Consider the following 18,166-nt stretch of genomic DNA (forward strand, 5'->3'; position numbering starts at 1 on the left):
CGGAAACTATGACTAGCACAATCCCTGAAATGAGCGCACTTAGCAAGGAATCACCTAGAAATTTGACCATGCTAATTTATCTAAGACCAACGATACTTACAAAATGGAAGTGGTCAACAGGGCCCACGTTTTACCGCACCCAGCCGATTGAAGTATTTACTATAGGCCTGAGAGCAAGAATCCCAGTAAGGCATACCAAGATACAAACGATAAAAGTACAAGCAATTCAAACAGAACAAAATAAAAATAAAAATAAGAAAGATTAAGAAAATAATTACGTACATAAGAAATGTTGGATAATAGACGGTAAACGTACTTTTGCAAGATTAGAAATGGCCGACGAGCCGGCAAGGGAAGATATTGAACCATTACCTGATCTAAACGAGAAAAACGCTGTAAGAGCATCAATTTACCAATCCTTCTTAATGTCGTACAGGCAGATACTCCAAGCACTATTTGAATTATTCAGCACAGAAATACAGAACTTAAAGCAGAATGCTATAAGAATCTTTAAGGTATTTTTATGAAAAATCGAATGCCAATGATCAGCTAGTCTAGTACCCATTGTGGGAGAATTAGCTTCACGCTTGTTCGGGTTATCAACTGAATAAGACCTAAATATCCTATGGGAAAACGTAGGAAAACTAAATAACGCCATGAACGTGACCTTACATGTCCAAAAAATACAAGCCAATATAGCCAATTATCAGAGAGATAAAATCGAGGCAATCTCGAAGAAAACATCAAAGACAGTAAGCATACTGAATTATTTGAAAAATTAAGTAGATCGTGTGATTTCCCATTCGAGCCTCACCATGGTATCACTAGACATAGTGACAATGTCATTACTTAACCTGGCAACTGACGTCAGCAAATTTGAATTTGCATTATTAACCCTTACTGGAGGAACCTTGTCGTATGACCTGGTGGATCCTTCGAACCTAAAAAGTATCTTGGATGAAATAAAACGCATTTAACGTTCGGACTACATCTACCAACAGAACCAGATGTAGCAAACTTATTCCACTATTACACCAAACTAAAGGTTCATATCACAGAAATAAACGAACAACTATTTGCAGTAGTAACAATTCCGTTAATAAATCAACAATCCATATACGACTTGTATAAAATTTCTACATTTCCAGCCAATATAGGCAAAACTAATTCATTTATGACTATCACCCCCGAAGCGGAATACTTACTTGTCGATCAAGATAGAAGAAAATATGCCTTAGCAAATCCACAGGACCTTAAGGAATGCGTAGCATTCAAAAATCTAGTATTTCAGTTAACCCTGCCAATTTATAACGTTAAATCTGGATCTTGTATGTTAGATATATTTTTAAAAGAGACTCAACAAGAAGAAATTCCCAATTCATGCGAAACGCTAGTAGGCTGTACTAAACGGGAAATATTTATTCACCTTAGAAATGACCTGTGGCTATTTTCTGTTCCAAAAGACACAGTTGGTACTATCTCCTGCTATAATAATACAGAAAGAATCGATCCAAGCTACGGAACTGAACTACTATTACAAGACGTGGGAACAATAACCATAAAACAAGGATTTAGACTAGTAACCAAAGAAGCCATGGCACAAACACCACTGATAACCACAAGCACAATAATAATAAGCCCCAAAGTGTTCAATTTCAAACCCTTCAACTTATAATATATAAGTCCTAATATTGAAAATGAAGAAGTGAGAACCACAATATGGTCAAAAATAGAGAATGTCAAGGGAACCTTACCACTAACAAAAATAAAAGAAGCCCTAGACTCTCAAATTCCCCTATTTACTAATGAATACCAAAGATTGACGTATGTAGAAAGTAGATACGGACTATTTTCAACAAATTTTTGGTGGTATATCCTCCTGACGGTAGGATTCATATTCATAATTTCTTACACTATAAGAATCTTATTGAACCTCAATTACGGAAGAATTTTGAGAATAACGCGTAGAAAAAGAGCAAAGTCAGATCACATCGAGCCGAGTGAGATGCAAAACCTAAACCCGGAACTCCCTGATAACCCTTAAACAAAAAAATAAGGGAGGACATGATTGAGCGAATGGGAGTAGAGGTCCTCATTCGTGCCATGTCCAGTCCCAAATCTCTACTTATTGTTCGTGTAAATCCATGCAGCTGCAAAGATGCATTTCTTAAGCGGCATGGACGCGCGCAAACAATAAAGATCTGAAAATTTATAGTAAATCGAGACCTCTCATAAAACCATGTAACCTGCCTCGCATGTAGTTATATAATAGAGAAAAGTAAATGCTAAAGTAGATGAGAGTGGAATACCATTTAAAAATGTATTGAATATTGAACATGTGCCAAATGCATATATATATAAGTATATATATAATCATTAAATCTTGAAAATTTCAAATCGTGTTATTTTTGTAGACACAATCATTCTTTTTATGATTGCCTAGCTTATCTCATAGTAGTCTAGTGTTGCTGCAATATGCATGTGAAAGAATATAAATTCCTTTTATTCGTCTTATCTTTGAGTTTAACCGTACCCATATTAGGTTAACATCGTTAGTACGATTAATAACAACTATTATTTCAAATAATAGTCCACATATAATATCGTATAAATTGTGTATTATTGCTGTATGCGTTTTAACTTATGTAATTATAAAGAGCATATGATTCTGCCCAGATATTTATATTCCACGAAGCAGAGTAATCAGTGCAACTTAATTATTGGTGTGCCAGCAAGCAACACGGATACAACCCAGTAGCATCTATTCTCATCATTTGTCAACCACCGATAAGTACTCACCAAGGAAACCCCTGAAGACAATGACCTGATGAAAATCCAAGTTACCCGAGCCTAGTACCAGGTAACACTACCCCAACCACTATCGGCGAACCAAAAACCCCATATACAGATATATATATATATATATATATATATATATATATATATATATATATATATATATATATATATATATATATATATATATATATATATATATATATATATATATATATATATATATATATATATATATATATATATATATATATATATATATATATATATATATATATATATATATATATATATATATATATATATATATATATATGAATTAATAAATACCTAGAGAACCACCCCGACCAGCATGTCGTGAAACTGCATAAATTCCATCGATAACTATCTTTAGATGGCAAGGTCCCAGACGTTAAATCCTAAGGACCAAGAATAACCATGGAGTCAATCCCTCAAAGATTGCATATCTTAAGCCTCAAATCAAAGACAATATGTTAAACCAAAATCCCAAGCTTAACTTTTGGCCATATCCAATCATTATTAGATGTCACGAAACCAAACTATCCTCCATGAAAAGAAGAACCAATCATAATCGGTTTTGCGGGAAATATAGACTGTAGGTGCAAACTTTCCCAGAATAAAGTGTTAGAGAAGAGATCAAACCAAGTTATCTTAGCTAAAATCCCAATGACTAAGCCCACAATGATTATTTATCATTAAACAAGAATCAAAGACATTGCGTCAAACATAGAACCTATATAAAGTTCTGTTCCAACCATAGTTACCCTTACATGACGTAAAAGAAGGACTAAACGTGAACAATTTACGTGAAACACAGACTGTACGAGTATTAGATTTTCCCGAAGATAAAAGTACCCAAGAAGAGATACCCAGCCCAGCGATCAAGATACTCATTTCATGTAATCAATTCTCCAAGAGTTATGTACCTAGTAAACATTTCAGCAACTCGGTAACATCAATCCAACGTATTTGACGTGACACACCACGCACGGACAATTTTGTGCAAGTAGTCATACTTATGAACAATATAAACGCTTATCCCAAGCAACAAGTGCCAAAAGATGAAACACCACGAAGACAAACCATAAACAATTAGCCGACACAGTAATTAGTTCAACGGAAGCCCAAAGTAAAGTGACAACGAATGTGATTATTAAAGACACGTAGAATGATGAAGTAAGTACGACTCTTATGTATCTAATGACATCTTCATTGATTATTAAGAAACTTTTCTCAATCACTTGGAAACAAGCGTAGATTGCACTACCCAAATGTTGCAATCAGAAATTTAACTTTAAAAAAATTATAATCTTTTAAACTTTTTGTTTTCAAACTTTTAATTTACATATATCAGTGCTATTGAAGTTACGTATCGTATCATTATAGTGTCAGGTGGAAGTATAGTCAAGTTTAGAGAAAAAGCGAAGATGTACCATTTTAAGTGATAAAATAGTCGCGAAGGCAGAACTCAATTAATTAGAATCGTGTAAAATTATTAGCATATCAGGTGAAGGAATTTTAGTATCAGGTGGAGGGAATAATAATAATTACATAATCATATAAACAAATGTGTTAGCCAATAGAAACTCTTTGACCCTTTCGTCAAATAGAGTGTATAGGTGGTGGACTTTAAAGTGATGTTTTAATACATGTAGTCTAGTAAAACAATCGGGAACATGAAAAGAAAAAAAAATATATATCTTACCAAAGCTAAGTTATTTCAAGTAACAAGTACCAAGTCAAAATTAAAAAAAAAAGAGGAAAGCAAAATCAAAATTTGAAAGAGTAGAAAGAGCAGGGTAACACAACGATGACATCGTTAAGAATGGGAAGGGTGATATGTAATGGAATCGATTTTCAAGACCCCGAAACTTTCCAAACAAAACAAAATCGCCCAGAATATAAACCCAAAGAATTCAAGTAACACTTCTTTGTCAAATTTAAAATGTAGCGAAACATTGTATCATAATTGTAACTACGAAAAAATCGTTCCCACAAAAAAGGTAACAGCAATAAATATTCAGAATGACCAATTTCACATAACCTGCAACCAACCATGTAATCTAAATCTTGTGTTTGAAATTTCAAACGATCAACAGATGGCCACTTAAGATAAGAAATAAAACTCTGTATTCCGCCATAATTAAAAGGTAAAAACTTTAAAAATTAGTTTCTCGAGATACAAAAGTAAAACTAAATATTCCGCTGTAATTACAAGGTAAAGCTTTAAAAAACATTTTCTTGAGATACAATGTAAAACTATGTATACCGTTCTAATTATAAGGTAAGTACTTAATTCCACTAAGAAAAATTCCAAAGTGAAGTTTTAAACAGTCATAATTCGTATCAAAAGTTAGTTAAAATCGACTAGCTGATTGGTACGTAACTGTCCAAAGGTAATAGAGGACATAAGAATCAGAACCAATAGAATCGATAAAATATACTGGTCAGTAGCGCCCGAACGTAACCCCTGGCGAAATTGGAAAGAGTAGATAGCTAGAACTTAGCAATTCTTGCGACAGTCTTACAGGAGCCTTTTTTTCAGTTTTGGAGTCAGTCTTGTTTTAGTCTTATGGGATTCTTACTTGAGACTCGGGCTAGTTTTATTGCAGACTCATTTTCAACCTATTATCTTGTGTGAATTTAATAGACAGTAGTACTGAACGTTGCTTGTATTACCAGTGAGCGGTTTTAAACTAGTGTCATTTACTGCAAGTGTCTTGATATACCCGAAGCTCTGTTCCGATTATGTGAGTAAATAAATACATTGCTTCCTTATTTTATTCTCTTTATGCTAGTATTTCTCAAGATAGCTTGTCCTTTGTGGCTCCACTCGCTCTCAAGGGAACCTGAAACCCTTCAATGTGATTTCGGCTCAGTATGGCCGTTAATACTAGCTCCCCATTTGTACTGCTAATTTAAGCTCCCCACGCACGAAGTTTCGCCCCCACTCAGGTATGCCACTCACGAACCGTCAACTAGGAGTTTAACTGAAAATTACCCATAGAAATAATTAAATGAAGAATTCTTATGCAAAGAGAAAACTTGAGATAGAAAAAAAAGAACTCCCCCTTTTTTATTAATAAACCCCCCCATTAAATAGTTATAATAAAACCCAATTTTAATTACGTTACATACATTTAATTACATACTATATCCAGCTATCATATGCGTCCAGACTCTAAGAACGCACTTCATATGGCTGTAGTTCAACTATTGTACTTCAACGCACTTCAAATTTCCACTTTATCAGTTCAAACTATCAGATTTTATTCTTACTGTCTTTAATTCTAACTGGTCTTGTAAATCAAAGCCAGGATCATCTTAAATATGTGAGGAGGCTGTCATCCACCTTCCCCTTTAATGTTTCTATAAAATAATTTGATTTTAAATCGATTTCGTTTTCAATGAAAATATGAAGTTTATACAATAAGAGAGGAATCATAAGCTTCCTTTTACAACGCTTCAACACCCATATTTCCTGCTTAGTCCGTATATCTCCAAGTTTGCCCAAATGAAGGTAAGTCAGGATGGAAATTATTCTCCCTCACATCGAATTGGCGTACCTCCCGTAGAAAATTTTAAATTTTTGGCTTGAAACTGCAGTTTTAAAACTATGGGACAAGCGGTGTAACGAACAAAAATTTTGTTCGGCTGGGGGGGGGTGTATTTTCCAAAATCTCGTGGGTAGTGCCAATGACTGTTCCAGAAGACAAATATTTATCAATGAAAACAAAAAAAAATTCTTCAAAATTTAGGAGGGGAGGAAAAATAGGGGACAATTTCCCTACCCCAACTCCTTCCCAATATACACCCCTGTTTGGAACCCCTCTTCCACCAAAAATAAATTGAAGAAACTTTCTTCCCTTATTAGTTGGTTCTGAACTATGTAATTCTGTAACAACGTTAGGATCCTATTAAACGATCAATAATTGTACATATTGTATATATTTATTTGAAAATTTTTCTTGAAAATGGCACTATAACTTTCAATGAAAGTTGGCATAAGGCCAACATAATAACCATAGAATAGGCAAAGACTGTTCAATGAGTACTAAGTTCATATATTAAAGAAAATAATATAGTACCCCATACAAGACACTATTCCAGTGAATGAAAATACAAATTGGCTGCGTGTAAAAAGGCAACAGAATAAAGTCAAGCAAATAGCATAATACTGCCAACTAGGACTCGTCAGAAGCATAGCACTAACCTGGTTCTTAGACAATTCTACCCGGCTGACAACACTGAGGATGCTACACCAAGACAAGCAAGTAGAAGCTTTTTTCGGTGGAGGCCCAATAAAAACAAATTTATTTGATAATAGGGAATAATAAAAAGGGATGCTAGGATTTGACTTGCAGAAACACTTAGGAGCATAAACAACTTTTGGGGGATAATAAACAAGGACTGCTAGGATCTAAAACATAAAGAAGCTTATTAATTCATATCTGAGTGGATGCAGAAAGTTTAGTTGCACATCATTTTAATGGCAATTTTGGGCATAAAAATGAAATTTTACGATATTCTTGATATGCAGTGGCACCAATTTGATTGAAATGAGATTGCGCCGTCCTCATATTTCGAAAATGAATAAAAGATATAGAATAAAACTGATGCGGAAAAATGACGTACAGTTTGAAAAACGAAAGAAATATTTTAAGAAAATAAGCACAATTATGTTAAAAAGAAAAATCAAATGATCAAATCCTTAATTATGAAATAAGTCATTCCTTTGCAGAACCCTTATCATCTTCTCCCTCCCCCTCCAAAAAAAAGAAATTTGCCATTACAGTTGCTTTATTGGAAGTATGTTTACAGACTCTTAGAAAAAACTAACAAATCTATACCTTGTAACATCGTAGTGGATATGGCCAAAGTTCACGAGTAAAGGCTCCATGGTTCATTCCCGCGCGTCACAAGGAAGTATTCGACTAATAATTTATGCATATAATATTTTTCTTCTGTTTGGATAGGTTTCTAACATCTGTTTCTACTCGGCTCAAGATTATTTATGATATGCAAATAAATAAAGAAAACTTTTCTCAAAAACAGTTTTAATTTGCTTGTTTTCTTTTTTCTTACATTTGACCAAAGCTGTAATACTTAACTTTGCCCAAAAGGTGCAAGAGCCTTCTCTTATAAAAATGAGAAGTTAGACGTTCTCACATACTAGGGTTGATTATTATTATTTACATGTAAAATTGTGCGTAAACTGTTATGAATGATGCTCATTTGGACTTTGTTTAGGTTGGGGGAGTGTGCTTGAACCTCAAAAGTGTAAATTTAAGCCCAAACATTCTACCTCTTCATTTTCCAATAGATAAATATAGAAGGAGTTCTGAGGGGGGCGTAAAGGTCCCTCTTACAGTCCCCTTGCTACCCAAGAATATATTTATACTCTGCCGGTAATACGGATTCTGCTGAATGATAGCACCCATCTTGTTGTAAACAATCTTCTTGTGAAACAGCATGAATTGAAACTGCCAAAATAAAACTCCTAATACTGACAAGTCACTGCAGCACCAAGCTGCTTGAGCATGGGCGTGCGTAGCTTCTTCTCCAGGGGGGCCGATTCTATGATGAAGAGAGGGGGGCTGTAGTTATATTTGGCAGTTCCCAAAACCTTACATTGCCAGCAATTTCTATCATACCAATGAAATCTTTATTAATAAATAATCACCAAAAATCATAAAATCATCAATAAGCTTCAGCATTAATTAATCTTCTTAGATTAGAGCTATATCACTCCAAGACATTATGGATAATTGCTTCTTGTTTGACTTTTATTCCGTCATTCCAGCTGTTTATTTCCAGCTTTTTCAACCATCTACCTTTTATCAACTGCTTTTTAGTTATATAGCTTTTTTCAACTGCTTTTTCAACCATCTGCTTTTTCATTCATATCTAGCGTAAATTTGAAGTTCTAGGGGGACAGCATGCTCCTCCCTACCAATCTATTCAATGCCTCCCTCCTTACACCCCATCAGAAAGTTCTATTTTCCCTTAAATCCTTCCCTAGAGCCTCGTCATACCAAATTCAGGGACGACCAGCTTTTCATTTGGACCTTAATGGTTGGCTAAAAAGGACGATTTTCGGCAATACGCCATTCTTCATTTGCAGAAAGTCTCCTGGCCATCTCAACCTTTTCCCAGGCAAAATGCATTTGTTTTTTATTTGTTTCCTAAATTTATTTTCTGGCCCGCCCTTTAACGCTCAGTTACTTGACGTTCACTTGTGTCAGGATCCTGTCATCTCTATTCCAATGATCATTTTGACGAATAGGCTCTATTTTTGTTCTAAATTGAGGCAAATAATAGCATAGAATTTTCAGATTTGCAAACCCATGTTCGTTGCTAGGTTACTTGGTTACGGCTCATATATTATTCTTGAAAAGTTATTAACATTCTATTAATTTTTTATACCTATTATGTACCTACGCAGGCGGGGGGATGGCTGGGCTCACTTACAATCTAAAATTTTACAGAATTACTTATTGTTCCAATTATCAAATATTTTTTCATATTTAGTTATACTAGATTATTAAACTGGCTGGGTTATCATATTATGCTAGGTGGTTTGCTTAAGGCTAATTTAATTGGTATATCTTATTCTCGATAAGTCATTAAAACATTATATATTTTTTTACATCTTTCAGGCGCGTACGAAGGTGACCTGAATCCCTTAAATTATCAAAAATTTTCCCAAATTGCTTCATATTTAAATTATGAATTTCATTCATTTAATTTTTAGTTATACTGGAAGCAACTCTGAAAATCGATTGCATAGAAAGAATTGGGTGTAATAAAGCAACAGTTGTGTTGTTATTGTGATTAGTTTAGTAATGAATCCATGAACTAAGATCACCATAGTTTATTTGGTTATTCGGAATAAACAAGATTATTCGGCACTTCTTGAAATTTTTTGTTCAAATTATCAGATAAAATGTTGTTTTTTCCGTTAGAATTATTTGGATACCAGAAAAAATTCCCGTGTGCCTCCATGGGCACCAGCAGGAGGGGAGGCAGTGGGGCCTTGCCCCCTGGAATTTGGGGACCATAAAGTGATTTTCAGGAAACGAAAGGAAAGAGAGCAGAGTAGGGAAAACCATGAAAAAATTGTGTGTTGGCCCATGGTTGGCTGCCTGCCATTAGGTTTTGGCCCTTAATAGGGGCAATATAATGTAAGATTATCCCTACTTATCAGGGCTAAAATTTGATAGCGTGTTATAACTGAGGCGTTGGTAAGATCAGTACTCAGAATCTAGTGACAACTGATATTTATTATATTACAGAATAAAAGGAAAAAAGTTCTATTTCTAATTATTTTGAATTCTTCCAATATCTGTTCTAGGTCGACTGTTGTTTAATATTCTGTGGGTCTGCTGGTCAATCCACGAATGGTTACCGAAAAAATAGGACTAATTTTAGTTCTAGGCTATCAATACTTCTAATCGCAAGTGTAATTCTTGAATAATTAGACAAGGCTTGGGTACCAAGGTAATTAAATATCTTTTGCTTCGAGTTATTGTTTCTCGAAAACTAGAAATAACCCTTTTATTAGATATCAAATTATTTGTTTGAACTAAACCAAGCTCTTATGTTTATATCTCGAGAAAGAGGTAGATGCTCGTTTGAACTTTGATAAACTCAAACTTTACCAGAGAAAATTGAATCTATCTGGACGGAAGAGATTGAAATTCTTAATCTGAAAACTTAATTCCCCTTTCTTCCCTGTCCTATCTGTAAAACATCAAGGCCGCCTTTATATAATATTGGAACGAGTTAAGAAATGTAAGAATGGCTAAAAAAAAGAGGAATAGAGTCCCCCTTTTGTATAAACGTCAGAGAATACACAAGGGAGGAATATTGTTATTGTCCTATAGTTCCAATCTTATATATAAGACTTTAAAAAACGCCAGGCAAGTTCCAAGGGTCACTAAGCTGGAAGGAGGAGGCACAAAGCTCTTTTAATCTATTTATCTTGGTTAAGGGGGTTTTCTTTTACCTAAACCTTAGGTTATTCACAAGTTTCAGTTTCTTCGACGAAATTTATTTTATTTCTATTTTAATCCTTAAAAACTCTGTACTTTGTCTAGAGGGCCCGATCCTAGGTTAATTAATATACTCTAACCGAATTATAAACCCAAATCACCAAATTTAACAAAAATCTAGAGTTCTAGGCTATTTGCAAGCGTATTTTCCTGCTTTTAATCTGTTGTATTTAGATTACGCATCCTTTAATTAATAAACCCTTTATGGGTCAATTGACAACCCTCAAATGGGAGTTTCTGCTCTGACTCCAATTTCAGTTTAAATATCTCAAATGTAAGTACTAAATCTATTAGCACTACTCAACACAAGACCGGAATTTAGCCAAGGTGACAAATCTCTTTTAAGCTTAATATCTGGTTTCAGTGGTTTTCAAAGGAAATTTATGCAGGCTATTAGTAACTTTTTATCATAGTTAAAAAGAGCTTCACTTACTCATGTTCCTTGGTTCCGAGGAAAACTACCCCGATTTGTCTCTGATCCGCAAGTTATATTCAACTTGGTACTTGATTCGCTTAGAGAACTTTCCCCAGTTCTTTTAGCCAATCACCAACCTTTTTGTTAAAAAATGGTTGTTTTCCAGTATTTTGAGGCCTTGCATTCCTCTTTGTTTTATACCAAAACTGGTCCAAATTAGGCCTTCAAATATTTATCACGGGTTCAAAAGTCGTTCGATACTTGAACAAAGAAATGTCACTGCAAGATTTATGACTGGTTACGCAAAGCAAAGTTATTTCAAATTCAAGATAATTTGAAATTGTCGTTTTATTTCTGATCTATTAGAGAAAGGGGTTCCAACTTCTACTGAAATTGAGTTACTAAATTACACAAAAATAAGGCCTCCTTACAATCTCCCCCACTTAAAATATCAGTATAATTTTTGTTTTAAAAGGAATAAACGAAAGAAACACAAATTTACTAAGATCCTTTGTAACTCAATTTCGGCTTATACCACTTCTAAATGGAACCGCTGAGACTTTTGGTCTCTATAATTTGTCTACAATTTCCTTAAAGTACGAAGGACACCTAAAATGAAAACTAATTCATTAAATTGGTCAAGTGCAAACTTACACAGCCATATACGTCTTAAATTAGTGCGAGAAACCGATAATTCATTTTTTAAGGAAGAAGATCGACTGTTTACATAATGTGTTCAAATACGAAAGTTCGTGTCCAATTTCAAAAATAAAGAATGTGTACTGTTAAACATCTAACAGTGACAAAAAAATAAATAAATCGGCATAAAGCCTTAGAAAGTGTTGTGTCCTTCTATGTTCTGGTAAAACAGAAATCGGAACCTAGTTCAGCAAAGCTCTTTTCTTTGAAAAATATTTTTAAGGAATGCTTCTTGAAAAGAGCTTGGCTAGACTAGACCTAGTCTTGATGTTACTAGGATTTTTGGCACTCCAGGATCTTTTAACAATGAAGAAGTGAAAAGGTCAACATTAATTATTCTAAAAGAAAGTATCAATATATAGGCTACCCTATTGGTAGTTTTGCAGACCTAATGACTTCCACTGATAGCCTACCTTATGTAGGCTAAGGTAAGACACCTAGTAGGCTGTGTGATTTGCTTGAATGTTTTGATATAAATTTACTTTATAGTTACTGTGCAATAGTAGCGCATACTATTTATGCTTTTTTTATATTAGAAATACATATACTGGGGTGAGCACTGTTTAACTAGGCCTATTAAAGTTATTTGTTATGTATGATTTAATCACCAAATGTTGTAGTGTACTCTTATACACAAGGCACTGTAAAATCATAGTACGAGGCAATACTATGTTTCCTTTAAACATGGATAATGATATAATGTCTTCTGTATGACTTTTTAAACATCTAATTATTATAGACGAACATGAATAAAGTTATACAGAATACTTTTTGATTGTCTTACTCAATACATGGTCCATTGAAATGTCGTACAAAATAAATTACATTACTCCACTGATACATAGAGAAAACAACAAAGTCATACAGATGGCCTTTCATAGTTCCAATTGCAATTCAGGCAACTTGGTCACATATCAATCCTAAAACTTAGTCAACCTACCTGAGAATTTATGTGGCCAGGAAAATAAGGCTTAGGATGCTTCTTCATCAGCAAGTTCCATAGACATTGTCTGTTGTGAGTCAGCCCAAAAGTCTTAGTCATCTCTATTGTAATTCAAGTAGACTTTCCAAGTAGGCCTGTCCGCCTAGAGTCTAAGGCATTTTGACCAAGTTTTAGGATTTACATGACCACTAAGTCACCTGGACTTGCAGTCCTCTGTCAGAAAACCCAATCTATAAGCCAAGACAGTTACACTAAAACAGAATTAATTGGAAATTGGTTGACTGAAAATTTGCCTGGCCTTGTGTGCAAACAAGTGGCATAGGGTCTACCTGCCTAAAGTCTTAGACAGGCAACCCAGTTTATAAGCTCAGACAGTTACACTAACACAAAATTCATTCAAAATTGGTTGACCCAACAATTTGCCCGGATTTGCAGGTGAACAAGTGATATAAGGTCCGCCTGCCTATAGTCTCAGGCAAGGGCAGCTGAGTTTTAGGACTAACATATGAACATCAAATTGCCTGGACTCACAGGCAAACCAGCAACAATAATAATAATCGATTGAATTTTCAGAACATATATCCTATAGGCCTTCAAAAAATTATGGGTATTTCACACTGAAAAGGATGTCACACTGTTATACTAAAGCAATGCAGGAAAAAAAGGTACTGTTCTAATATCTGGGGAACATGCGAGAAGTGAAGTTTGGTTATTGCTAATGAAATAAAACAAAATAGGATAAAAATATAAAAGTTTAGAAACAGATTTGGACTGTATATTTGCACATTAGGAGTGGGTGTAAAGCATAGCATATATTAAATACATAACTTAAACTAACCTAGTTAACTTTTGTCCTCCTACACAAAACAAAAACAAATTTTAAAGATAGTCCTGCAGTAAAGAACTCCTTGTTTATAGACTAAAAGCTAGAAAATTACTAGGTAGTGTTGTCTGTTCTTAACTTTCCTCAATCTACATTTATGCAAGCTTACCAGATATTAGAACAGTACCAAAAAAAATTAGTGGAACAAAACAGGAATTATATTAAGAACAAAATTAGAGAGTCGTGGCTTCTCTGAATGACAAATGTTGATTAAATAAAGCAATACTATTAGATCATTATCTGTCATCTTTATTATGTGATATATACTATTGTTTTATGAATCGTATGCAATATATTATTGCATTGTCTGTGCTTGGCAATTTACGCTGTTTATTTCAATTCAGCATTAGGCCACATAACTTTCTGATATCAATTATAAGAGAGGGGAGCAATTACCTCAGTTATAATCTCAGTAATACATTCATATTTCTATTTTATTACTTTTTATTTTATTTTGGCTTACTGGTTATTTTTGTCCCATTTACATTTTGAGGATTGGAATCACTGACATAATTACTAGATACAAATTATCAGCACAACTGGGTTATATTTTGTTTAGTGATGAGCCTGAATAAAAGACTCTTACTTAGTTACTTCATAATAAATAAATTATTATGGTTATTAGACTTTGAAGTTGATACCACACGCCTATGCTTTACTCCCCCCTAATATGGAAATATATAGCCTAAGTCAGCTTCAATCATTAGTCAGCTACATATGACCTATTTTTCTCCTTAGCCAGTTATTTAAAGAAGCAAATTTTTGAGCTTAGGGTTACTAGGTTTCTATGGGCTGTTCTGAGCCTTCTAGCCCCTCCAGGGCTCAAAATTAATAGTCCCTGTCAAGTGATTCTTTAATTATAAACGAGCATGAAAAATACTCATTAGTTGGAATTGTGCTGAAATGCTAAATTTTGTTGAAAAATGCAGGCTAGGCTCTATACCAAAAATATGGTGTCGAGTTATAATTCTCGGTAGATTTTTCACCATTATGGAAGGTGGGGTGGGGGAAGTCTTGATAAATTTAGCTATATATGGATTTGCAATGGAGTTCTGACTATATGTGTGTCTTATTTTTTTAGGCCAGACCATCTTAATATTAAATTAGGCTAATCAGAAAACTTTGAACATAGCTTTGAACTTAGAAGCTTAATTTTTTTATAATGCCCTTTGCCTATCACATTTAAAACAGTTGAAATGGGTGACTTTGATATTGATTTTTTTTTTTTTTTGCTCTTTTGGATTCTTAAAAATATATCTGTTATTACAAACAGGTACTCTCAAGGTAATATCAATTAAATATAATAGCTCCCTATGCCCCCCCCCCCTCTGGATACCATCTTGATAGGATAGCGTCTGTGCTTTAAATAACAAAAATATTTAACTTATTGGCACCCCTTCTTTAAAAAAAATCGAGGTCATATTATTTAAATATTATAGCTCACTACTCCCCCCCCCCCCTCTCTGGATACCACCTTGATAAAATACCATCTCTGATTGAAATTAGAAAAAAAAAATTGGGGGGATCCCTGCATTCAATAAAAAAAAATTCGAGATATTATCATTTAAATGGAATACTTCCCTCCCCCCCCCCTCTGGATAACACATTGATAGGATACTGTCTCAGCTTTCATTAGAAAAATAAGTTACTTAATAATTAAATAAGTCACTATATTGTTCAAACAAACACGCAAACTAACGTTAAACAGCTTAGTGTCACTTGAAAAAATTGAGGGTATGAGTAAGGAGGCACAAAGAAAACTACAAAAATTTCGAAATTATTAGTATATACCTCAAATTATTAGAAAACTGAGTCATATAATTACAATGGCATTCAAAAATATACAAAGAATACAATTAAAAGGGAGCACACAAAAAATGAAAATTAGGCCAGTAGCCCATGAGAAGTTATAAAATACCCAAGGCAATGAACTAGTCCTATTGGGGGGCCTTGTGTCCATCAAAATAATTTCATGGTTTCCAAGGGACTTTGATGTCATTCTCTTCTGTCTCCACTTTAAATGAAAAAAATAATTATCCTTTTGTCATCCCTGCTTTCAATAAAAAAATGAGGTATTATCATTTAAAAATGATAGCTCCCTATCCCCCCTCCTATAGGCAATAATTTACAATTTATTTTTGTATCATATTTTTTAGGTAACTTCCAGTTCAATCTTTAATTCCCAAACCTTGTACATAGCTTAGTCTATAGCTAAATTTGTCACAATAGAAGGTTTTTTTTTGGGATTCAACTTGAAAATAAAATTCTTGACTACAAACGATGTAAGAAATAGCGATTGGGAAACTGCATTCGAAATGATTTGAACTCATTTCATAAAAACGATCCTGTTTTTTGTCAACATATGAAGAACTGTGTATATTGCAATATTTGCAATTGCATCTGTCTCTTTTTTATGCAAAGTAACAAAAGAGACGAAAATTAATGAACAAGAGAGTAGTGAAGAATTATGGTATGCCAAGTAATATTTGGCAGGGAAAGTTCTTTGGTGATAAATCGCTAGGGGTGGCACCGTGATTGCGTGGTTTTCGGTGATTCGGGGAACCACATTTTTTTTCGGGTTGACGCAAATTTTCGGGGAAATACCCGAAAATTCGGGGATAGTGCAAGCCCTGCTTGATTTCTAATCAGGAAAATAAACCACACAAGAAGGAAAAGCTCCGAATTTGCGGTTGACGCAATAAAGAATTGCCGCAAAATTAATTTGAAATCGACCAAACGCCGCCGCCTCTGTCGCCGGCGGCGTGCCTGCGGCGCGCCAGCGGTGTTACGACACTTCGGTGGCGCCAGGCCTCTCGTCAGTGGCGTTTGATCGCTCCGTCGGTGCGGCGTCGGGGTATAGCTGGAACAAGTATCCTGAAATGGTATCTTGCATACCATCTAGCGCTTGGTCATCATCAAAATATTTTCTGACACACCAGAATAGTCACTTTCTTAACTTGAGGTCATATTTTTTCACAAAATGTAGTTTCACTAATATATATATAGCAATCAACAGATTTTGTAAATTTGAATTTTCACAAATGAAAAACAGTGTCGGATTCGTAGGAAATACGAGTAGTTTTCGCTAATATTATTCAGCTCCGAAGTTTATCATTGTTTTATTATTGACAACACTGTTTTGCGAATTTATTCAAACTAAAAATGCTAATAGCAGCTAAACAAAAACTCGTAGGAAACCCGGATTTTCAGGTGTGAATAGACCTAAAATAGATTAAGAGGGCTAATTGTGTTTTCATTTTGGTGTCCTTGGTACTTTAACTTTGTGAATATCAATCCTACTAAAAGAAGTCCTATTATATATATAAAGAGTGTAAAAATATTAAAAGTCGATGTCCAATATGTTATTACATCTTCCCCTTTTTCTTCTTGCAAGGGAACTCGTATTTGCCTCACTTCATCCACGCCAATGGTTGAACTAACCCTATTCTGAAAGTAAATAGAAAATAAATAGTCAATTTCGTCTTCCGAAATGTAACTGTTTGGTCTTTTATCCTGAATCTGGTAAAAGTTATTAAAAAATACTTGTTTACAACTTGCTCTTAATATAAGCTTTTCAAACTATGCTTCAGAAGTTTCAGGTTTTTTTGCTTTAATTCAAGCGTTTCGTCACCAAGTAAAATGAGGGCTCAGTCATAACTTTTGTCTTTTATTGACAGTCATGACTGTACTTTGGTGAGGAAATTAGAGACACCTTCCCAAATAATAAGTGAATCCTTAAAGGAGTATTTAAAGATGCCAAAAGGTCCAGTAACAAGGGAAGACATGAAAAACCAAGGCAAATAAAAAATATATTCTACGATGAAAAATTTTATACCCGTTCTCTATGTATTATGAATACGACTTATGAAAATTTGAACCTTTCGAGTATTCTGAACTCATCTCTGTTGTCGGAGACAGAAAAATCACAAATTATTATAATTTTAAATTGGTATGCGGTTACGTTACAAGGAGTAGTTTATATAATTTCCATATTTCATATCGTATTTTTGACTGATATTTTAAATCCTATCGGCAGTACCTTTTATTTTCAGCAATAATCTAAATCCTATGGGCAATGCGATTTAGTCTTATCATTGTCCCTTAGATGGTGCTATTACTATATTTTCACCAATGGTGCATTGGTTATTATTCGCCCTAAGTTGCGATTCTCCTCTGGTATCAATTGACCGAATATCAAAGATGTCACGAGTGAAAATATTTTCTCTAAGACTGGGGTAACTAACCACTAACTTTATCTCCTCTCTAACAGAGTCGTACTTCTTTACTGCTTCTTCAACCTGGCAGTAAATATTTCCAATGACACGATATTTTCTTAATTTATTTAAAGTTTTGAC

The 18,166-nt window shown here is 34.2% G+C and overlaps 1 protein-coding gene across 1 annotated transcript in view; it reads left to right on the plus strand.

Moving 5' to 3' along the window:
• Nucleotides 1-332: 332 nt before the first annotated feature.
• Nucleotides 333-18,166, plus strand: part of LOC148941639 (F-box only protein 22-like) — a 48,596-nt gene continuing 30,762 nt past the window's right edge. Inside the window, exon 1 of the mRNA XM_089104217.1 lies at nucleotides 333-515. Coding sequence (XP_088960343.1) covers nucleotides 333-515 — 183 coding nt within the window. The remainder of the gene's footprint in view (nucleotides 516-18,166) is intronic.

This window comes from Artemia sp. Qi Xiang Cuo, chromosome 18 (genome assembly GCF_049724085.1).
Source record: "Artemia sp. Qi Xiang Cuo chromosome 18, ASM4972408v1, whole genome shotgun sequence".
NCBI classification, from domain to species: Eukaryota; Metazoa; Arthropoda; class Branchiopoda; order Anostraca; family Artemiidae; genus Artemia; species Artemia sp. Qi Xiang Cuo.